Genomic DNA, 24179 nt, shown 5'->3' with positions numbered 1-24179 from the left:
TGCAGACAACCAATTTTTATGTTTTGGCATCGTTACTTTTCTTGTGCAGTTGAACGAATGCGTGCTGGTGTTTATTTTTTAAATGTGTTGCTAGGTCTGTTGTGTTTACACTCGTTTTGTAGGTTTTCCCGCATAAATTACACGATACACTTTTAGAGTCTTTCTTCTTGAAAAACTTCCAAACGGTAGATGCAGTTAACGACATTTTATTGGCTGTATTCATTATTTATGAATATATCGAATGAAAATATCGCAGAAAAATATCGATTTAGATATATATCTCTGATAAAATATCGAGGTTATATATTAATTTATCGTATGAAAAATATAGGTATTTCGATATATCGACATTTTTCCAATATCCCTACACATTAAATGTTAACCGGGAGAATATTTGAGTCTGGCGTTAACTTAGGGTTGTAAAACCAAAATAAGAGCTATATTGTATTTAAATTATAGCTCTAAGGTCAACTAAAGGTAATAAAACACGCCCTTAGTTCTCTGACAGAATGAAACCTTTGGTTTATTCCTCTAGCGGAAATATTCCGACAGCATCAAAAAAGGGCGCTTACGCAAAGTCCATGACGTTTAGAAAAAATAGCCGATAGCCAAATACACGGTGACGTCTCAAGGATCGCTAAAATAGCAAATATCGTGAACACATCTTGATAGGGCCAGTGACACCTAGGTTGCAACTGGCTATATTTTACTCGTGTTGCGAAAATCGCGAACATAGCGCTCTGTGTGGGCGCAATGAAACGAAACTTTAAAAACTAGCAAAGAATATGGGATGTAGAAGATTTCACAAAGAGAATACTTTTCAAAGGTACTCGAGAGGTACGTTTAAATAATAAACATACGGCGTTGCTAGAGATATCAAAATCAAAACGGTAGTTTATAGAGTTAATTGTGTTTCTTGCAAAATAGGTTAATACATATGTGAGATAGATTGATAGAGAGAGGAGGGCTGTTTTGAGTACGTACTACTAATGTTTCTTGATTATTAATCGTTTGCGCGTGTTTAAATTCTTAGTTTATTGTAGGAAACTCGTTTGCGGTGAGCGATATTGAAAACAATAGAATTTTGGAATGAAGATTGATAAAACTTTTTTTCGGTTGACTTTTAGAAAATAAGGCGAACAGTTACATAAGTGTAAGGTTCATTTGATCAACTACATCAATAATACATAAATTGCTATTTTAATATAGAATTTTAGTATTATTAATGGAGCTGACCTGACATAACCAACCTTTTCACCGAATTATTTAATTTATTTCCTGGAAGCTGTGACTACACGTTTCCACACAAACGATTTAGGCCCGTAATACATTGGCACGGAAACTAGATGGATTTCCGGGAACATTTCAAAGTCGCGTCTCTGCTGCTTCCACAATGCACGGAAACGTAACAAATAACAACCAATGAGATTTATTTCAAAGTTACGAAATATTTTTTTATTTAAAAAATAATGTTTTAAGATCATAGCACAGATAGGATTTCCGTCTCTGTCTGCGTGCTGTTGTAGAAACACTGTTCCGTGTGATCGTCTCCGTTTCCATGACATTTTAGAACGGGCCTAAAGACATGACAAGTGCTAGAAATTATTATCTTCTAAATTGTAAGAGTCGCGGCTTTTCTGTTTACAAAAAAATTATAAAATTCCAAGTGTGTTTTTGATCACTAGACATTCCTATATATACACTGAATACAGTATTTCAAATTCCTACTGGTTTGTGAGAAATTACAGTTTATAGGGTACTACATTAGGTAGCCTGTGCAGTGATATGACAATTGAGGCGGTCTACGTAAAACGGGCGTATAAGCAAAAATGATGTTTTGAGAAAACACAAAAAGAATATTTCATTCTTTTCTTCTTAACTTGAACTATTTCACTTTCATCACTTTCATTAGAGTCACTCATTTTAAGTATTAATAATATAAATAAGCAGCATCACACAGGACTATCAAAACATAACATAACCACAAAACAAGAAAACCTGACTGTGAAAACCAGCTGACATCACCTCACAAAAACAGGTGTACCAACTTCACTTTTCAAGATATTGCGATGAAACTTGCACCACTGAATTCTACACGAAATGGCGGATCAAATAAAGCGATCTGCGTAAAAAGGGCGTATGGACCCATACTCCCGTTTTACGTAGACCGCCTCAATTGCAGTGTTATGCTTCAATAGACCATCACCATGTTGTGCTTTAATAGTAAAATAGCGTAGCCGAGATTGTTTTCCACAATCCCGATTGCCGCCATCCTACTGTTTACTTCATACCAAGTGCATCTTGGCCCTGTGGTTGTCCAGAGATCCTTAGGAATATAGCATAGCTGATGCTGTTTTAAAAAAAAAATTGAAGATTAATGTTAGGGCCGGGGCCGGAACTATTTTTCACCCTTATTGGTTTTTCACCCTTATTGTATGTAATGGGCAACTTGAGGTACCCATCCTCTGACTTCACAATATTATGTGATACACAGAGCAATCACTGCCTAATGCTGCAGATGGTTACAAGGAAGCATTTAGTATTTTTACGTTTAAGCTTTTAAATAATGGTTCAATATTGTTCCATCCCTCATTGTAAGAGTTCATGGTTTGAGCCTGAAATAGCAACTTAGACCTTTAAGAAAAACAGAGTTTGTTACCTCCTTAATTTTCTTAAAAAGTCCTTAATTATTTTAAATTGATTAAGGGCCCTTAATAGTCCCTAAATTTCACAAAGAATTATTAAAAACTCCTTAATAAAGACTGATAGCTATTAAGTAATTAATAAATGCAGGTATTTTAATATTGCCTTTTTTCCAACTTTGCAGCAAACATCAATTTGTGCATGCTTACTACAATTGGCAAATTTCAGTCCAAGTGATTAGATTTTATGAACAAAAAGCATTTTTAATTGGTTTTTCATAGTTTGTATTTCACCTTTAATCTAAAGAATGTGTTTTATTGTCTCTTTGAACTTTTAAAATAAATATAAAAGTGAATTTAAATAATTAAAACTAATGTTTGCAGGGACTATTGATCAAGTAAAATTCACAGCACACGTATGTGTGTGGTGTGTTGAAAACACTTAATTGCTGCACATTTCGGTAAATATGTAGTGTACGGATTAGCGCCAAAAAAAAATCGTACAAATCTGAAATAACTTTCATTATATGCTCTTTTACGTCCTCTTTTCATAACCGCCTGCGGAGATAAGAAATTCCAATTACTTTTGGAGATATCGCCGTTCTTATTTTGTAATAGCCTACAAGACCTATGTAATCATTCGACCGACGCAATTTTATATTTTGCCGTGTGCACGTGAATGCCTAAATAACAAAAATTTTCTATTAGTTAAGGTTAGTTACATTATAAATACTTCAAATTAAACGGAAATTAAAAATAATATCAATTTATTTTACTTGTTGTATAGTTTTAAGTATTTATAATGTAACTGACCTGAACTAACAAAACGGGACAAAGGTAGATTAGGTCAGATCAGCTACATTATAAATACTTTGAAATTGAACGGACATTAAAAATAATAAAATTAATTTTAATGATTGTTTAGTTTTAAAGTATTTATAATGTAGCTGACCTAACCTAACAAACCGGAACAAAGGATTAACAGTAGGAACGAACGTAATTTTTTAAGCATAAAAATTTAAACGTTAAAAACTCACCTCAGTTGGAGGCGGCCTATTGGTTCATTTGAATATTGGCCTATCACGAACTATCACGTGACAACATTATCCAATAAAAAAAACAATTGATACTCGTAAACAAAAAACAATGATGTAAGCCGTGTGAATGTGCAGGTATAGTGATTAAAATTTAAAAATTCGATATCTCCAAAAGTAATTGGAATTTCTTATCTCCGCAGGCTGTAATGAAAAGAGGACGTAAAAGAGCATATAATGAAAGTTATTTCAGATTTTTATAAATTTTTTTTTACGATAGGTAGTTAAAATTTAAAAATTCGATATCTCCAAAAGTAATTGGAATTTCTTATCTCCGCAAGCGGTTATGAAAAGAGGACGTAAAAGAGCATATAATGAAAGTTATTTCAGATTTGTACGATTATTTTTGGCGCTAATCCGTACACTATATATTTACCCAGATTACAGAAAAGTTGATTATGGCATTACATTTTTAAAGAAGAATACAGTTCCCAGTCTTTTACATTCATATATTCATATTGCCAAGGAAACTAAACACCACCGCCCCTCCACACTCAGAAAACGTTGTTACAGATAAAATGTAAATATGCCTAGAACATGACAAGAAAAGCGCTCATGTCCGAGAACTATTTACTTAACAAAGACAGTTTCATGTTTTTATGGGATATTAACATTTAGATAATTGAAAATTAAACACAAGTAAGATAAAAAACCATGTATTTACAGACCTGCCAACTCTCACGATTTTGGTGTGAGGCTCACGATTTTAAGGTCCATCTCACGCCCTCACGCCAAAAGAGTTTTTCCTCACGATTTTTCGGGGCCCCAAGATTTTGTTTGTAAAAGTTACAAAACAAGTTTTACGAAAGCTTACAGTAACGAGTTTCCATCAATACTCGAGTCACGTAAAGGAAGCAATTTTGCGTTTTGTAGCGTGTGCCGTGCTGATTTTTCTATCTCGCATAATGGTATAGGAGACATTGTGAAACATGTCGCTACAAAAAAACACAACTAACACGTGAAGTGTATTGTTTCCAATAAAAAAATTAGTTTTTCTGTGAACAGTGATAATAGTGTTACACGAGCAGAATGTTATTTTACATCTTTTTTAGTTGCGGCCCTGCATGGTCACTACACAACAGCGCTAAATTATGTTGAACTAAATTAAATCTGCAACCTATAATTTGTTGAAATAAATTTTGAAGCAGAGACCATGTAACATATGTACAGGTATGTCACTTAAATTTAAAGATTCTCATTTGTTGTTTTTTATATCTAACCTGTATTTATGGCCCTGAAAATTTTTATCGAGGACCTCATGATTTTTTAATTTGAATGTTGGCAGGTCTGTATTGATATAATAGCATAAGGGCCTGCCGAATTCACACAGTTGTATCTGTACCTTCTAGCCAATAAAATATAACACAACTCTGTAATGGACAAAACAAGTCTAGCATCTGAGTTCAATGTAACAACAATTATTACAATAATTTTTTTCATATTTTTTTCTAGTTTTTAATGTTTTTACCTCACCATTTATTGCCCTCCCCACAGTTAAGTAATATTTCAGAATCCTGTAGGAATTTTGAAATGCAGATTTTTGGAGGAAATCAAAGAACATTAGAATTACTCAAATATTCCTTTTTTTTATATTTTTTTTTCCTTATGGAAAGAGGCCCTGACTGCTGAATTACCTTATTTAATTATGTGAGTGCCTACATATTCACACTGGACAGAGAGTAAAAAAAAAATTGTATTTTGTAGGAACATGCATTTCTTAGTAAACAAAATTAGATTAGGCAACATTTTTCAGTTATCAGAAGTTAACTCTGTAGACGTGAAAAAGGAAATACCTATATCCAAGATGTGCAATTAAAAATAACATTCAAATACCAATGTGGGATGGGAGTTTTTCAGATCATTATAAATTGATTTCAGCTTAAATAATATGTACTTTACAATAAAATAAAAAAGTATTTTAGTTTTAGTTATAACTTCATTGCAGAAAGCATATGTATGGGTTTTCTGAGTTCTGCCATATGTAGACTTGTAACAATTGTAAATAAAGTACTCATCTAGGTTAGAATGTCTTTCTTTAAGGGGGTGCCTCCCATTTCCGGTCATGATTTTGTATTTATATTAATCACTAATCAACTTTTAGACTTTTTCAATTGTTTAACTTTCACGAAATGAAAAATATATACAGTGCATACTTTTTGCATAATTAGCTGCCAAAGTTACATTTTTAGCGATTTTGGGTTATTCAAATAAGGAGAATTTCATTTATTGCAGAACTGAAACTTTTTAGGTTTAGCTGCAATGCCACTGGCTACTCCATGATATGGTTTGCATTTCTATCACAAAAACTCATTTCATGTTTCTTGGATGTCAAAATCGTAACACATTTGAGAATTTTGAAATGCCAGGTAAAATTAATTAATATTTTCTGAAAGAAATTCAAACCATTTCTTGAAGTAGCCAGTGGCATTCCAGTTAAAACTAAAAAGTTTCAGTTCTGCAATAAATTAAATTCTCCATATTTGTACAACCCAAAAACGTTAAAATTCAGCGGCGTAGCAAGCGGGTGGCAGGGATGGCCCCCGCCAGGGGTGCTGGAGCAGGGGGGGGGGGGGGGGCGCCGTTGCAATGGTTTTGCTTAATCCTCACAGTATAGGTATCACCTGATTTCGTTAATAAGAACATTGAAAAAATTACTCAAAAACATAGAATATCATAAAATAACAATTAAATCATTAAATGGCTACACTAGCTAGTCTTAAACTAGGCTACAAGTTGAAAGTAGAAAGATTAGTAGCATTTATACAAGTGTGGAAAACAAAGGAACTGTGTGTCATAGCATAATTCCATGAAGTTCGATGAGTCATGCCCCGAAGCCCAGGTGGCTGTGTGTAAGACGAGAGGTGATATATGATGTGATCAGTTGCAGGGGGGGTTGAGGAGGGGAGGGTTGTCTGTCCGTATCTTCTTCCTTCGTTGTCGTAGAAGGAACTAGTAAGCAGGTGCAGCGTGTGTGCAGATTGATTTATTTGTTACAGCGCATCACTCACATTAACTTTATTGTTGGCTGTGTTATATTTTTTATGTTAAATTGATTATATATGATAATTAGTGTAAATGTAATGTAGTAGCAGTGTAACATTTAGTGTTTTGCCTTCAATTACATTATTATCTTCCTTGGCTAAGTAAATATTAAGTTTTAAATTAGGTAAGGACAAAAACATAAACGAGGTGCTTAAAATTCATTTTTATGCTGTTTGAAGACTTAAAAATGAAACTAACCTTTTTAAGACCAAGCCATTTTTAAAACAATTTTTAAACCTTTGACCATCGTGAATTATTGCAAGATTTTGCCTTTGCCGAACAATGTCGCATCGTTTTTACATATTTTGTAATCATTTACTAAACTGTGCATAAAATTTGTTGTCTTGGATAGTATTTTTTTTTTTTTTAAGTCAAATAGTATTTTTCAAACTTTAATTATTAACTAGTCAGATTTTGATAGTAGCATTATAACTTTGTTTTCTAAACAATTAAGCAAAAAAATACATTGAAATTTTTTCAAACCACTTTCAGACTTCTGGAGTGTACAAAAAAAATCATAATCCAGTTTTGAAACAAATGCTATAGTCTACATCTTTTTTTGAACACACACACTAAAATTACAAAGTTTCATAAAAAAAATGACAATAATTTTCCTGTTGAACTGTATTATCTGAATGTGACGAACGTGTTTATACATAAACACAAATGTACAAATATACGCGAAAAACTACATATTAATACCAAAAACAACAGTAAACCTAACTTTTCAAAAACTCGTAAAATAAGCAACACAATGCTACAGTAATCAAATCTGACTATATTTGATTTGATATTTTCATCGTCTAATTGTTTTTCTTTTTGTATTTAGCTGGATTAATTACTAATAAACACTGTTTATAAAATTAAAAATTTAGAATTATGTTTATAAAAATATAATTTTCATCTTGAATAGGTGCATAAGACATTATGTTTTTTTTACAATAATTTTCAACTTTGACTCAGTACATGTAATATAAAAAATGTTTTTAACTATTGAAAACCGATTATATATTTTTCGACAAATTTCTACTGCGCATCTTGTTTATGATTATTGTATCTACCTTGTCTGGCTTTGGCTTTTGCTTTTAACTATGTACCTTGGTTGAAGATAACTTTCACTTTATTTGTTGTAGGGCCATTCCATTGTCACGGGTGGGACACTTGTGCAGCATTTAATTTATTCAGGGATTTAAAATAAGCTTTAAAAAATATTTATTATATATTATTTTTGCAGTGTGTGAACTACAATCACAATGCTATTTATTGGTTAATGGTTTACTTTTAATTTTCTTCTGATAATTAAATACTAGTGCCTAATCATTTGTCACGGGTGGGACAGAAAAAAGACATAGCCTAGACACAACAAGTTTCTCGGAAAAAAACTCTGTGAATTTATGAGTGTAACACAATTGAACTCATAATAATCTTATATGGGAGGCATTGATCTATACATTACCACATGAGAGGAGGAGCTAAAACACCAATATTGAAAATAATATACAACTTTGTTCTGTCATGGGTGGGACACGATGAGAATTAATCAAGTAAATACAATTTTAGACCAACTAAAAACTGCATGTTAAACAGAGAATAACTTTTTGAAAGACATATTCTACACTTGTGAGAAATTAAAAATAATATAAGTTAATCAAAGTAATAGTAGTAACAAAAACAAAATGCCCAAAATAATATGTTGTTGGCAAAAGTTTTATTTTTAACTAAGTTCATGTTTGTTCATAGACATCTAACTGGCAAGGAAAGTCATAAAAAACACAATTTCTTATGTTTTTCACTTCAGGTGTTGGCAAAAGAGAAAGAACCTGTTCAAATTACACATAGGAGACATATTTTTCATCGGCCCTAAATAGTTTGCCACTATCTCCAACAGTTCTCATGCACATGATTTTCAGTTCTCCATCACCTACTTCACTTTGACAAATGGCTGCATACTTATACTTGACAGCATTCTTCTTGCTGGTCGTGACGAATTCTACGAGCAAAAATGTTCCTGGCACTACGTTGGCAACATCTGGTTTTGCAACAAATTGAAGCGCACCTGGTTGTTCTTGGGAATCTTTGCAGCACTGGCTATTATCATCGTGATTACTTTCAGAATCTGAGTTCACATCTGAATATCTTAGTTTAAAGACTACATTTCTTTAGTTCTGAGTAAAATGTACAGCCGATACTAAGGTTTTCACTGTCATACCGTCTGAAGTAATGTTTTGATTGGATACCATTGATAGCCAGTACATTTTTCCACCTTTTGTCCAACAACTCCCTATTATCCTCAATTTCTGATTTTGAAAGGAGTACAAATTTTACATTTGGGACTGCAGATGATGCAGCAGCAACAAAGTCTTCAGCACATTCTACGACACATTTCCGCTGTTTCACTCTGTTCCACACCGCATGTTTTGAGAGTCTCCCAATACCCTTACCGTGCGAAGTCGCAAAGAAATACCAGTCACCTTCAACACCAAAATCTGTTGGCATAAAACATAGGTTTGACAAGGTAAATTTGTTTTTGAATTGGCTAGCACAGCCATCTGAAAAGACTTTTATGTATGAATTTCAAACTTTCAAATTCTTGTGCCAGTAAATTTGTAATTTTTTTTATACATGTATAAACAAAATACTTGTCATGGCTTAAATCATTTCTTGCAATAGCAAAAGAATGTGTAGCTTCTTTTACCCATGCACAAGCTGAGAAGACAGTAATTTGTTTGTGGTTCCAGTGAGCAGACTGGATTTCATCTTATATTCATTAGTAAATACAGGATAAATTAGACTTGTGTGAGATGTAAAATTGACCTGATTCAAGTTTTAAAAATTGGTGGATGCTAGCAGGTATTGAGCTTTTATTTATGTGTAGTAATAAGTTACTAAGTTACTTATAGTAGTGTCCTGAGCATGTCTATTAATATAGTTGATTCCCGGTACACTGAAGTCACCAAGTAGTATTTTACTTGAATGAAAGATAATTTGGATTTCAGAAAAAGAAAGTAGTTTTTAAATGTCATCTGTTTATTAGGGGGTAAATAAACATTGACAATCAAAAATTCAACCCATATAGATTCAACTTCATCAGTAATTTAATAATATCTCGGTGACATTTTCGGAAAGATGTTAGTACCTATTGCATTAATGACTCTGCCACCTTTGGTTGGTCGTGTGGTTTTCAAGTTGTGATCATTGCATCAACTGTGTATTTAAGTGGATAATAGTGTGAAATTTAGACATGTTCAGTTAACCAGGTTTCAGAAAGGCATAAAATGAGATAGCTTTTTGCACATAAATTTGTTAAAAAAGTGGATGATTTAGTTCTCAGATCATGAACACTCTGTTAGTACAGATTATGTTCTACCATGCCATCAGTCATTGTTTAGCCTTGAGTCTTTCTTGGCTTCTCCGGTAGCCATATCAGGAAGTTTGTTGCTAAGCGCCGACTTTACAGGTGTTTCTTTCTTTACGTGTTTCAATTGTCTTGACAGGGTTGTCAGGTTGAGCTGTTTAGTGGTTGCAGATTTGGTCAGCTTGAGTCTTCAGTAGAAAGTCATCCGACTGGCCAGAACACTGTGTTGTTGAAAAGTTTAAAATCTTGTTCGGTGTCAGCTATGTGAAAAATGAATAAAAAGCATGCTTCGTACGCATCTTTGTGAATTGAATCTGTTCCAGGTTGAGTTCGTTGTTTATATAAGTTATTATTTCTTGTTCATTCACTTTAGGACCAAAATGAGTTACAAAATGGATCTATGCCCTTCTAAGAGGCTTTACAATGTTTTTTAAAGATTTACCATTTCATATTCCGAGCTGAGCCCCGTTACGAGGTAAAGGCTGATCCTGAACTGGTTTTGTCGGTGTTTGTGATTTACGACGGTCACGGACTTCAGTAAATTCGTTTACTCGAAAGTGAGCCCGTGCACTGTCAGCAGCTAATCTTACTGACCCAGTTACTGGCAGTGGTGAGCTCCAGTGACTGCCGTGTGCCCTGGAGGGGGAGGCGAGTTGCTGTCTGGACAATTGTTGAGTGTGCATTGTTGTTGCTGCCTGTTGCTAGCCTGCTGACTGCCATTCACCTGACTGTAGGAGGCCAACTTGTTTCAGTACCACACTGATTAGTCACATCGTTTGCCTTAATGCGTTGAAACTGCCACCGTTTTTACACTGTTTCCATCATAGTGCAGATAACACTATTTTCTTCTTTCAATTCTACAACTTGATTCATCAAATAATCCATTTTAATAGTGAAGATGGTTATAGTTTCTTCCAGTTTACTGTTGGCAGCATTACTCTTTTTTGTGAATCCCAAGACATTTTTGTAGAATTAAAACCACGAGTTATTTTGTTGCAAGGACTTATATTGACTGTCGTTTTGCAGTGTTGCATCTTTGCAAGTCTTGATGGGAGATGAATCCTTGGGAGTGTCTGCAGAACCATATGACACACATTGTTTGTGAGTTTTAGCACATTTCCACGAGCAACTGACAAACATTTGTCAACCAAATAAAGGATTACCACAAACTGAGCATGAATTCACTTGAGGATGTAAACTACGTTGGTTCACACGCCAGATTGACAATCAGATATATGGCCGCCGCCAAGCACTATCGAGGAGGAACTCAATAAATCTATTCCAACACCCACTGTCACACTGTCACAGTATTTGTTATTTAGCATAACTAACCACCCATTAAAATTGTAAACTGCTTTAAGTATATTAGCACCCTCTTAGGAAATGATTAAAAAAATGTTAGGAATAAAAAAAAAATTGGGATTTTATTTTTTTCTTCTTCAAATTAGTGGCTCTCCTTCAGAATGACCCACTATAGTGTGGATTGTTGGGACTGTTAAATTAGCTACATTTAAATTACCTAATTTAGAAATATAGTGGATTTTTGGTTAGGTTAGCTACGTTACAAATAAATACTCTAATATGGTAAGAAGGGTTGGTTGGGTTATATTATTTACATTTAAAATACTTTAAAACATGGTGGAAGGTTGTTTAGGAATTACTAATTAAAAAGTTTGCTTACATAACATAACCAACTATCCTTACTCTAATAGTATTTTTACTGTAGCTAACCAAACCTTACCAACCATTCTCATAATTATATGCTATTTTTGATGTAATGAACTTGGGTCAAGTTTACATCTTGATACTGGTGTTATGGAATTTTTTTGTATTTATTACTGATTTAGACCTTCAGTTGTGGAATTATGAAGTGGTGTTTATTTATTGTGGAAACAGAGAAACGTAATAAGACGTCATAAATATCATGTTTCTATCATTGTTTTATATGATAAATCTTGTGTGTATACCAGTCATCTGTTGGCTGCAAGTATGGCACAATAATTTTGCTAAAATCCATTTTGGTAACACTGTTCAGCCTATTGTGTGTGCTATAAAAATCAAATTTACCCTCAGAGAAATTCAAAAATCTAGGCATGCAATCTTGGGTTACCAAATTTAAATTATAAGGAAGACCTTTTGAATGGAATCTTACATAAATTTAAATTATGATATACTATATTTATAGTTTTTTTTAATATTGATTTTTTATATCTGAATCCTTTTTAAATATATCTTCTAAATGGATTAACTTATTACTAAATTCGTGGAAGTTAATTTGTAGAGTCTTTAGTCTTTTATTTGGTTAAACATTATCATGTTTTCTTTAAGAGAGTTTTATTCACAAGTAATAGCACACTCTGAGCATCTAAACAACTCTTGCATTCTGGTTAGAGGCAATTTATTAAGCATTAAGCAAATCCTCATACATTCAGCATGATATATGTGCCTCCACAGTAAAGTGGTTAAGAAGCCCTATGGCAAGGATCAAAATACTTTGTGCTCCAAGGCACCACATGACCTGGACAAAGTTAAGCATCATTAGTTTCAAAAATCATTGTTGAATTACAAAAGTAATTAGGTAAAACAGTCTACCACCCGAGTAGACCCAGAGGAAAATAATAATGTTTTAGACTGTAAAATGAAGCAGCTATTGTAAAAAGATGAATAATAGTAACATAAGGTCATCAGGATGCGGTGAGCTATCTGCCTCAGTTGGCGATGCGGAGAGACTGGGCGGAACACGACGTGCACTGGCCACAGGTAAGGATTCTTGCGCTGGAAAACTGACCATTATGTGAACTACGATTCTGTGCCGAAGGTGAAGCAAAAACATCCCTTTAAATGCTTATAAATAATCAGACATAGGCTTTCACACAATATTAATAATAACTTATACCATTACCCAAATAATTAAAGTTTTTTTTATAATAAGTTATTATTCCAATATCAGGTGATTAGTTAATGCTGCGTGTATGTTATTAGGTAGGTAATGAATGCAAAACATACTGACCAGAATATAAGTTTTTTAACATTATTATTTACATCATTTTGGGCGTTAATTTTTCTTTAAATCTGCTATAGCAATTTTGAGGCTTCTAAATTTACCACACTAAGCACTAAAATCAAAATTTTAATACACGATTAATACAGGATGTTAATGATAAATGTTGTTGAAGATTAAAAATGATTTTTTACATAATTCTTGTATGTGCAAAGATTGATTTTCACACATGTAATACACATGAAATAATATCTTTCATAAGCATCTCCTTGGGAGAGTTTGTAGTTTGGTGCCATTCTATGTGATTTTTCGGGCATAAACACAAGGCTATGACTTGTGTCAGGCATGACATCGTCCATGAGGCTGATGAAGAGTTCCCTATATATGTGCATAATGCAGTACCATGACTTCCCTGTTCCAAGTGATGGTGACATTATTAAAAAAGGAGTAAAATATTACACTACGCAATATCATTGGCTTTGGGTATCCCAGACAACATCGACATAGTCATAACCCAGACTACCTTGGCCAGCTCAAAATTCGGTCAAGATTGGACACTTGCATAACTAATTCGGGTGCTGAAAAATTACTTAAGTTCCAGAAGAAAATGTTGCTATCATCGATCAGTTTACTGAAATGTCTCTCGGACACCTACTGATTTTAACATATTTCTATTGATGCTCATAAAAAGTTCACAGTCATCATGGCAGCCATCTTGCGATCATAAAAGCCAGTACATTCAGAGCATACAACTTTTGCACAACCCCATACTTCCACACAACGCATACGTCAACTGTTAGCAGGTACTGAAGGATAGCTATAACTTTAAAAGACAGTCTACACTAATGTCTCGTGGTTACTCACTAACTCACGGTGCCACCAAAAGACTGTCCTCGGAACAGTGACTAAAAAACAAATTTTAAAGTCTCACTGTGGGCTTCACTGACAACTGGGTCAAGATTCTAGTTGAAAAAAAGTCCAATAACAAAAAGAAAGGTAGCGCCCAGACCACAGCTACATGACTTTATAATTTGTGAGCCACTGCCCAACACGTGGCCTATCGGTACCTCGTCCAGACGATGACTAATGAAAGAAGCTACGCAGCTGGATCTGCCCGATGGACTCTCCAGCCAAACATAGCACAGCACTCATAAAACCATAGCAGGATACAATTTCTGACCCCTGTAGCAAAATGTTTTTTGAACAAGATAACACTCAGAAAAAAATCATGTGGTCTGGTGACGACATTTTTAACCAATCACTAAATTACAATTAAAACCAATCAGCCAATCATGGCGCATGGCAACAGTGGCTTTATATATTCCAATGATTTTTCCCACAGTCTCTGAGCTCTGTCTCTCTCTCTCTCTTTCATCTCACGCCACCGGCTACACTATTGCATCAGCTTTCCGAACACAAAACCATGGCCAGAAAAAAATATATATATAGAAGAAATTAGATTACAGTGCTTATTTTCATACAAAGACACCCAAGCAATACTTAAAATAATATTTTAAACATCTAAAAATGTAAATTGACAAACCAACATGTAAAAATAAGATCTAGGTACTTATTCACTGCAAAGGAAGCAAATTGTTCAAATAAATGGTAAAGCATGAAATAATATAAATTATGATTATGAAGCAACTGGTGGACACACCAATGCTTCTTATAAAACATAAAAAGCTGTTACTTAAATTATATCAAAGAAAACTAACCTTAGCATTTACTATAAGATAATATAATAAATTGTAAATTAAACTGTTAATCAAGTGGGAAGGGCAGTAACCTAGGTTTCTACATCATGTTGTGCTATCTCTTCCACTAAGCTTACTCAGATTGTTATTCTGGCATTATTTATTACATCTGTGCAGATAAATACCTAAAACACGTTGTCCACCAGCCATGGAAACCAGAAAATCTGGGAAAATGGCGGGAATTTTAATGGAATGGGAACTGATCAGGGAAAAAGCCATGAATTTCCTGATAATTCTGGGAATATGTTGGTGATGCTTTTCTCTGTACGGTTAGTGAGACTTAGCCACTTCTTTTTTTATATGTTTAAACATCTTGGCTCTTGGTATACAGGATGTGGTAGGAGTAAATAGAACGGAAGTAGATTGTAATTGAAATGTGTAAACACGATGCTTCCACATGTGGAGGTCTCAGAAATCTTGAAAATATGGCAGATTCGCGTGATTCATTTGTATATGGTAACTTCCGTGAACATTAGGGGATGTATTAATAGTATTGGTTTGTCAAACTAAACCTTATAATAGTACAACTATCCTTTAATACTTATTTCTGTAATTTATAGTCATAAAATAATTAATGACAACTTAAAAAAATATGCATTAAAATTTTGACAATTCTTAGTTCTTCATACTGTAGACATAAGAAATTGTTAGCCTACATATATTCAATGCCATATTGAATAAAAAAATTTTATGATAACATTTTTACTGTTAAATCTTAAATGCTGAATCTACTCAATAATGTTGTTTGTTTGTAGGAAGTATTTTAACAGCAAAAGTCTGAACTTTACTTTTTGTTTTATTATTATTTTCCATTATTGTGCAGCTTTTATATGGAATTTTTTGTTATAACTATATCACACAACATACTCTTTCTATTACATACTGCCTCCATTGCTTAGAACACACACCACTGCTTATCCACTGACAGTGGGTAGAGTTCTACATTTTAAGCTAAGTACATGTAGTTGATTTCAATATTTAAATAATAATTTTGAGCATGAAAATAATATTTTCTTACCTAAAAATATCTGCAATGGTTTTTCTGAAAGTTTTGAAACTTTTTTGTAAATTATAGAAAGGGTATGATCGGGAATATGCTTCCTCCTTTTCTTTTTAGGAATGTGTTAGTGTTATAAATTTATGTTTATATTTAAATGTACTTGCAAGTAAGCTGCATAGCGTAAAAGTTGTATATGGAAGTGTATTCTTAGCATTAATGGCTAATGTTTATTCTTTTTAAGCTAGAAGTTATTTTGTGTGTTTCAGCATTGTGGCAAGATGCAACTGCGTACATCTCATGGGATTGTATGCAAGAATTAGGCAGTCATTGGCATTGAATTATGGCATAGTAAACAAGTTCTTATATTCATATTATTGTTGAAAGCAGAATGTTGAAGATGTGAGATGAAAATTACGCAAGTAATTTGAATTTTTGGCTCATTGAATCAAGGTGTATAATAGATACAACAACATGTAAAGTGTATGAAAGTGGTTAAAACATGGATTCTGCAGTAGATCAAGTTAAGAAATGTATCAGATGTGGTAGGGATATGTTGGCAGGTGTGTGCTTGTGCATTTATAAAATTCCTTTTTCTTGTAAAAAGTGTGATTATGTAGTTTCTGATCTCACATATTTCAGAGAACATTTGCAAAATATGCATACAAAAAGTAAACATGTAAGCATTGTGCGTACAAGTGTGTCATGCCAGAAACAAATAAACAAAGCTGCAGTAGCCCAATCGGTCGATATGATAACGGAGGATCGTATTGAAACATGTGCAGAGTTCAAAGACTCATTTAAGTGTGATAAAGGTCAGTATGAGTGTAACACGTGTAAAGACAAATTTGCTACAAAGTTGGGGTTCCTGGCTCATAATTTGACTCACATTGAAAAAGAACAGACAAATTCTTATCAATGTCACATTTGTACCAGAGAATTCTTGTCTGCTGCCAGTTTGCAAATTCACATCACACGTATGCACACTCAAGTAAAGAAACACACATGTGACATTTGCAACAAGGGTTTCAGTAATTTGAACACATTAGATGCCCACAAACGCCTTCATTTGGGTATCAAACCTTTTAAGTGTAACTTATGCCATAAGAGTTACTCTCAAAGCGGTAACTTGGCTTATCATAAAAATACTCATGTAGGTGTTAAATCGCACGTTTGTCATCTCTGCGGAAAAGCTTTTATGACTAGTAGCATCTTAGCAAATCATGAACGTCGTCACAGTGGCCTGAAACCGTTTGTTTGCGATGCTTGTGGGCGTGCGTTTGCAGACAACTGTGCTCTGACACACCATAAGGTGGTGCATTCTGGGGTGCGCAGCTACATGTGTGATGTTTGTGGCAAGGCATTCGCGCACAAACATACGTTGGCGAGTCACAAACGCATCCACAGTGGCGAGAAGCGCTACAAGTGTGCCATCTGCGAGCGAGCGTTCACGCAAATGTCGACTATGCTCCAACACAAGAACACGCACACAGGCGAGAAGTCTTATGGATGCGTGTGTGGTAAGTCCTTCACACAGCAGTCGAGCTTAGCCAGGCACAAACGTTTACATGAAATAGGAGTGGCTTCCCACCCATGTAATTTGTGCGAAAAAAAATTTTCTTACAAAAGTACATTATACAAGCATAAAAGGAGAGCCCACAGATTAGAAAACCATGTTGCTTGTGATGTCTCGTGACAAGAGGAAACAACATATCCATCTTTTAAAATCAGTAGTGACTTAAATGATTAAGTTCTTTGTCAACAGTGGTGTATTTAAAGGTGTGAAGATGTATTCTATATGTCGTGCCATATTATTATTGATTAATTTTTTATCTTATAAATAATTGGATTTTTTATCTTTGGTTTACATGAGTGTTTAGAGTGGTTTCTTAGTAAAAATAATGTAATAAGATACATTAAACAAATAGTAATATCATTCATACATCCTTATTCAAATGCAATTTACAGCTGATTCCATAGTAACACAAGCAGACTGCCACAGTTGTTTACAGTTTCACTAAACTGGCAACACTGGCTCTTAAGTAAACACAGAGAGGTATCTACTACTGCCATTTTGTAGTAGTTTAAATTATTTTAAAAACTAATAGACTTAAGGAGGCACTAAAGCTTACAAATTATAACAGGGTTACTTCAACGTGTGTAGTTTTTGAGTTGATAATAGTGTTTGAGTTGATAATAGTGTTTGGGCTGTGTTTTTTATGTACTAAGAAGGCAACTTTAGGCTGGGCACACACAGTATCGGACAAGATGCGATGCTACACAGCGTGAAACCACACGATGCTTCGCAACAGCGAAATACCATATTTTCTTAACGTTATTTATTCCCACATTATTGAAATCAAATTGCTGTTATGATACTCCTTCAAAGATGGATTATATAAAATAGGTTTTTCCTGTAGTAAACATACCAATTAATCTGCATACCGCTCCATACCAAGGAATATTCAATTAAATTTCTTTACAAGTGAATATTTATGAAAATTAACGTTACAATGATAAACAGTTTTCATATAGTCAGCTTTCAGCTACAGCATTCCTTTAACAATTTTTTTATACTTGCACATGCACAGAACAGTGCAGCCATCAGACAGACTGCTCACAACGAAGTGGGAGCAATCATTTGATGTTGTTGCCTCGTGTCTGACAGTTTTGTGGCATTGTGCCACATCTCATTCTGTGTACATTGCTTTAATATAAATACATGGAAGTCAACTATTATACAAAATGTTGTATTTTGTCGTGCCTCATTCTGTGTGTACCCGGCCTTAGGTTGTCTTTTATGAGACTATCTTTGAAGCTATTTTTGTGATGTATTATCAGTTTTGAGTGTCATTTATTATTTATGGGTGAAGAAGGAAATAAAACAAAATTTATACCGAGCATAACTTTATGTACAAGCATTTTTAGTAAAGGCCTTAATTTAATTTATTGATGAACACTTTTGGGAAATTTACCTGATATTTAAGCAAATTCTAAAACTTTTATCAAACAAGATACAAATTTTTATAAAGATAAGTATACCTCATTAATACAAACTTTGTAATAAGAAGGTTTGTATTAACCAATATATATGGTTTCTCGGGGAAGTGTGCATATAGTTTTCACCCATGGTTTTGAACTTTTTGTACTGAACTGCTTTTAACAGGCACTGATGGCAGCATAATGCATCAAAGTTCTTAGAAATATTCAACGGGATGGTGGTGGTATTATTTTAGTTACAACTGTTCATTATTTATTTTCAAAGCCCTATAACATTTTTGTATTAACCATTCTTTGATGCATGTAAATGTTTAACTATGGAACAAAAATAACTTTGTAATAAATAAGACTTATTTTGTTCTAAAATTGCTTATTATTGTAATTCTTGTTGTGTTGGTATAATATCACTGTTTATACTTTACTATACATTTTTGTTTTGCTCATGTTGATGCTAATCAGCCTTACTTAATGAGTAAACTGAACTTACCTACACTAAATAGATTGTTCTAACACTATCTACACTTTTGTTGTATAACTTTGGAGGTACTGAAGCTACTGTATGCATGTTTCAGTCACTTTACCTAAAACAATAGAATTGTTACAGAATACAGTGGGAAACATTAGAAAACAAGAGAAATCAACAGAATAAAATGGAAGACCCTAGAATACCAACAAAATGCCCAACAACAAAACCCATCGAAAACTACTAAAAAACAACAGAAACCAACAAATCATGTTCATTATAAACCATTCAATACCACTGATATCCACTGAGAGATGCAACAGAAACTAACAGAAAGTGGCCATTTCTCATTTTAATATTCAATAGTCTTCTTGTTTCTTATTGTACATCTGTTGGTTTCTATTGTAAATTTTTGATAGGGCCAGTGTACCTAGATCTGCAGAATACCAAAACATGTTGTATCAGGTATTTTCCTCTAGCACTATTACATGACCAAACATTTTTTTTTTTGGGTGCTTTAAGTGCTGTTTGTTATAGAGGTAATGAAGATTCATACATAACGTTAGCATAGAATTGGAAATTAATTCAGTAGTTTTTCCATAGTAAAACTATATTTTAAGTACACATTTTGAGTTAATTAAAGTAAAAATAGATTATGAATTTCTCAAATAAGTTTACTTTTAAATATCTCTGTTGGGTTTTATTATGTTTGATGACTATGTTACTAATCAATAAATTTTCACTCTGCATTGGAAGGTATGTTGCAGCTTTACATATTTCACATTACGTATTACCCAGAATTTTGCTGCCCCATCACTGAAATATTTAGGCTCTGAAAATAGTTTTACAAAATCATACAACGCATTCCAAATAATATTTTATTTCCAAAAGTACTCTTTCATTTACATAAATTCTTAATATAATTATGGCCACTAGTTATGTTACAATCAGGTTTTCATCTGCAAGCTTTAATGAACCTTCTTGAACTTCTCACATTTTATATATATGTACAACATTAGAATCCACAGCCATTTTTGAAATAACTTGCATAACACACATGCTACAAGCATGTTTACCTAGAAACTGGGTTCACAGGTGTGCCACAGTAAGTATCACTTGGCCTACAAATATCATCTCACTTCCTAGATATTAATTGAATACTTCTGTCAATCACTCAAGTTTGTTTTCATTTGCTCCCAATGGGGAAAATGTAAAACCAATTACAGTTTAGTACAGCCACACATTTGAAATGAGCACAGATTTCTAAGCTTAATTAAAAACAATATATTTATGCTAAAATCAAATTAAATATAAGCATTTTGTTACAAATAAGATTCCTGATAGCAGAAAGGTCTCTACAGAATGTGCTGAGCCATTGAATGCTGGAGTAATCTGGCACCACCTCACGTTTGATTACTGCTGTCGACCTTGTTCACATGATTGGTTGATCATTTATGATATGTGTGATGTAGATATATGGTGGATTATAACAGTGAATGATTACATAAAATATTATCCCATAAACTACAAAAACCACTTCAAGATGCCCACATTGGTATTTGAAGGAACTTATTAAGACCTTAAAAACTAAAAAACTTTATAATTCATTATATAAACATAACACAAATTTAAATTACAATGATTTTTTTCACGATACGATACAATTCATTGCTGGCAAAATGTAAATAACAAAGTCAAGCACAAATCTAAAAAAATTTTGACATTATCTTATTATCTTTAAGAGATGCTCCAAGCAAGGAAAAACATTATAAATATCTAATCAGCTGTTTTTCACATTTCACAGTCCAGTAAGCCGAGTGCCAGTCTCTAATTCTTGCTATTCTCTGACGTAATATCTAGAAAAATATGTTATAAGGTTTGAATGTTATTTGAACCATACTGTTATTACCATTACAGCATATTTTCACAAAACAAATAGCTTGTACGAACAGAAAGTTATCTGTACGTGCTTGAGAACAGGACCATAGAGACTTGGCAGAGTGAAACTTTAGAAAGGAGCATGTTTGCTTAAAGTTGTACATGATACTGCCTGATATCTCTGGCAGCTGGCAGAACATGGAGTTTAGTCACTTCGTGGTGGGGGGTGAGAGAGATGTCAAACACTTACATCAACTGACACATCCACATAAATATACATATAAATACAGTCACAAAATTACACAATATTATTTTTATTATTTTCTTTAAAAAAGCACTTTGTACCTGAGAAAAAAGTGAAAAGTCTTCACAATCACAAAGAACAAACAACTCCTTCTAAGTCATAAAGATTCTTGAAGGTATAGTTAACTTTTAACAGTTGTGAATGACGAACAGTTAAAAAGTTTCACTGGACGGCACATGCTGCATACAATCTAAGGTATGGTACCTTCAGAGCATAAATTTTCTAATCAAAATTATCTAGTTACAAAATGTAGTTGTAGAATTTTAACAACTTTTTAACTTTTCATCACTCATAAAAATACATAAATCTAAGGTTACTATTAAATCTACACAGTATGTAATAAATTAAAGCAACACACAGTATCTACAGAAGTTAAAAAAATACTGATCACAATATAGTTAATTTTTTTCTTAACACATGATCACTTATCTATAAATATTTCAATGCCTGGGTTAAACTCAATGTAATCACAATGCCTACACAAAAAATTTTGGGAAAGAAAAAAGCATTTAATTAGGTACCTTAAGTAATTTTACTTGATTGTACAGTTTTAGATGGTTGGTTGATTCATATTCCTCTGCTTTGCTTTTCTTTATCATGACTATAATTACTTAGTTAAAATTTGTATAGGATTAACAATATTTTTGACAGTGTGCTGAAGAATAATTACACAAATAACTAACTAACTTACTTCAATCTTTAGCAAATACTAAAAATAAAATATGAAACTAACATCTTATTATTTTCATGTTTGGATTGTTAATAGGCCACTTTATTTTGTAGTAAGATTCAGATTCTACTGTTGTAAACATTTAAGAGTTGTGACAGTGGATTTTAATACTCTTTTCTTAATTCTGTTTTCAACCTTAACATAGAAGGTTTAGATCCATACTCAATACTATTAGACAGATATCGAGGTATCTAGGTAAAGTAAGTCTCGCTTATACTAATTATTGTTAATGTTATTGTGCATTGAAAAACAGGCTCATTTTCCAGTGTGAATAAAAATAAATCGTGCAATTCAGTAATCTTTACCCAGAATGTTTAACATTTTGACACTGTGATGAAATTTCTTATTCAATATCAACTTTCTCTTTGCTAGCAGTGTGTGCTAGCTACATTTGACAGCAAGTGCTACATACAGTAATGACATACCTGCAATACAATGATGAGGGAACATGCACAGTCCTGTTTGATCTTATTCAATTCTACAACTTGTTTTAGTTACTTATTACTTTAGTCTTAGAGATAAGTATTTTTGACAAAAAAATCTTAAATTTTAAAAGGCCACCTGAAACATCCTACGAGAGCCCATCCTTTATCAGTCTTGTAAGGCAGCCACAGCACGAGCGGCAAAAAACATTAGTCATCATTGTACCAAAACGAAACCCTCAGTATCATGTGTCAAATATGTATGTACGTAAAATACATTCAAAACCCTTTAAAGTTAGGTTTTTCTCACAATGCTGGAAAATTTAGAAACAGTGTGTGTAGGAACTAAGTGGTGGTCTTTTCCACAACCAGTATGTTATTGCTGTATAAATAGTTTTGATGCTAGGATTTTCAACACAAGTAGGCGTTTATTTATGAATATGTATGCTTCAAAAGTGAAAATAAATATAAATTTAACAGAAGTGGCCTAGGGCTATGAATGAATAAAGATACTAGTTTTAAGCCTAAAGGTTTGTTTTAGAAAAAAAAAAGAATGTTTTAGATAGTACATATAGGCATAATTAAAGCAATAACATTGTGCACTTCAACATATTTTTATGCAGCGTCTATCTAACAACTAACAATTAAGTAAAGATATTTACATCCACAAGTGTCACACAAGAGACTTTTAAAAATCACACACTGAAAAAGCATTTGTCAACAATTTTTTTAGACATAATTATAATTAATTGTTAGGTAATAAAAGTATTTTTAACTTGGAAAAAGCTTTTACTACTGTGAAGGTTATGTATGCTCACTGGTTCTGTACACGGTGGAAATTTGTGCACTACGGCCACCATTCAACAACCTACGCTCTACATGACAAACACATACAAACCATTATAGATAGTTCTGTCTCTCCCACAAAACCAAATCTCTGTAGCATGGGAGGAGAAAGTATGTGCCCGTCAAGCAAGTCTTGCCTGGTGACGTCAAGCCAATCACAAAGCATTCTCAACCCGACCTCTGTATGTTATAGTGTGGGCCTTATTTTAATCAGACCTATTTTTTAACACTCTTAGTGTTCATGCATGTTCCCCCATCGAAGAGTTAAAATGTCCATTCATAAAAATTCTCAAAAAATTTATAAGTATATAAGACATTAGAAGTTTGTTCTTAAAGGAAAAATTAGGAACTAAAATTGGTTTATCTTCTCATTTCTTGAGTTGGTAAAATAGCAGATACGCATCTTCTGTCACAAGTTTCTCCAGGGGCAGGTGGTTCACCCTAAGCACACAAAAAAGAAAAAAAATTAGAAAGATGCTGGCAGGTAACAGCATAAAAAAAATTAGGCTACATTTATATCCTGAAAAGTTCTAAAAACCTTCACTTTTTTATGTTGAAAATTAAAAAAGTCACCACAAATACTGGAAGTCATAATTAATATATCAGAATCCAAGCCAAAAACATATTTTTATACATGGAATTTTTGAT

At 33.2% G+C, this 24179-nt stretch overlaps 2 protein-coding genes across 8 annotated transcripts in view; one reads left to right on the top strand and one right to left on the bottom strand.

Moving 5' to 3' along the window:
• The first annotated feature begins 410 nt into the window (after positions 1-410).
• LOC134529617 (zinc finger protein 664-like) lies at positions 411-20218 on the top strand. 4 transcript variants are annotated; one of them, XR_010074634.1, is made up of 2 exons: positions 411-826; positions 16158-20218. XR_010074634.1 is itself a non-coding variant. In XM_063363907.1 (2 exons), the coding sequence occupies exon 2, from the start codon at positions 16391-16393 to the stop codon at positions 17582-17584; it is 1194 nt and encodes a 397-aa protein (XP_063219977.1). In that variant the 5' UTR covers positions 844-1153; positions 16158-16390; the 3' UTR covers positions 17585-20218. The 4 variants fall into 4 exon arrangements, 1 of the variants encoding a protein (XP_063219977.1); XR_010074633.1 differs by having other exon boundaries at positions 411-837; XR_010074635.1 differs by lacking the exon at positions 411-826 and adding an exon at positions 829-976.
• LOC134529616 (ubiquitin carboxyl-terminal hydrolase 2-like) overlaps positions 20216-24179 on the bottom strand; it is a 161773-nt gene continuing 157809 nt past the window's right edge. For all 4 annotated transcript variants that reach the window (XM_063363904.1, XM_063363905.1, XM_063363903.1 and 1 more), the window contains one exon: positions 20216-23972. In XM_063363904.1, coding sequence (XP_063219974.1) covers positions 23900-23972 — 73 coding nt within the window. In that variant the 3' untranslated portion in view covers positions 20216-23899. The remainder of the gene's footprint in view (positions 23973-24179) is intronic.

This window comes from Bacillus rossius, chromosome 2 (genome assembly GCF_032445375.1).
Source record: "Bacillus rossius redtenbacheri isolate Brsri chromosome 2, Brsri_v3, whole genome shotgun sequence".
NCBI lineage: Eukaryota > Metazoa > Arthropoda > Insecta > Phasmatodea > Bacillidae > Bacillus > Bacillus rossius.
The sequence above is the reverse complement of the archived record's forward strand: the minus strand, read 5'-3'. Positions and strand labels throughout refer to the sequence as shown.

What these genes read in the sequence shown, in the direction of transcription:
- LOC134529617 (XM_063363907.1), top strand. Translation starts at nt 16,391, where the DNA reads ATGGATTCTGCAGTAGATCAAGTTAAGAAATGTATCAGATGTGGTAGG.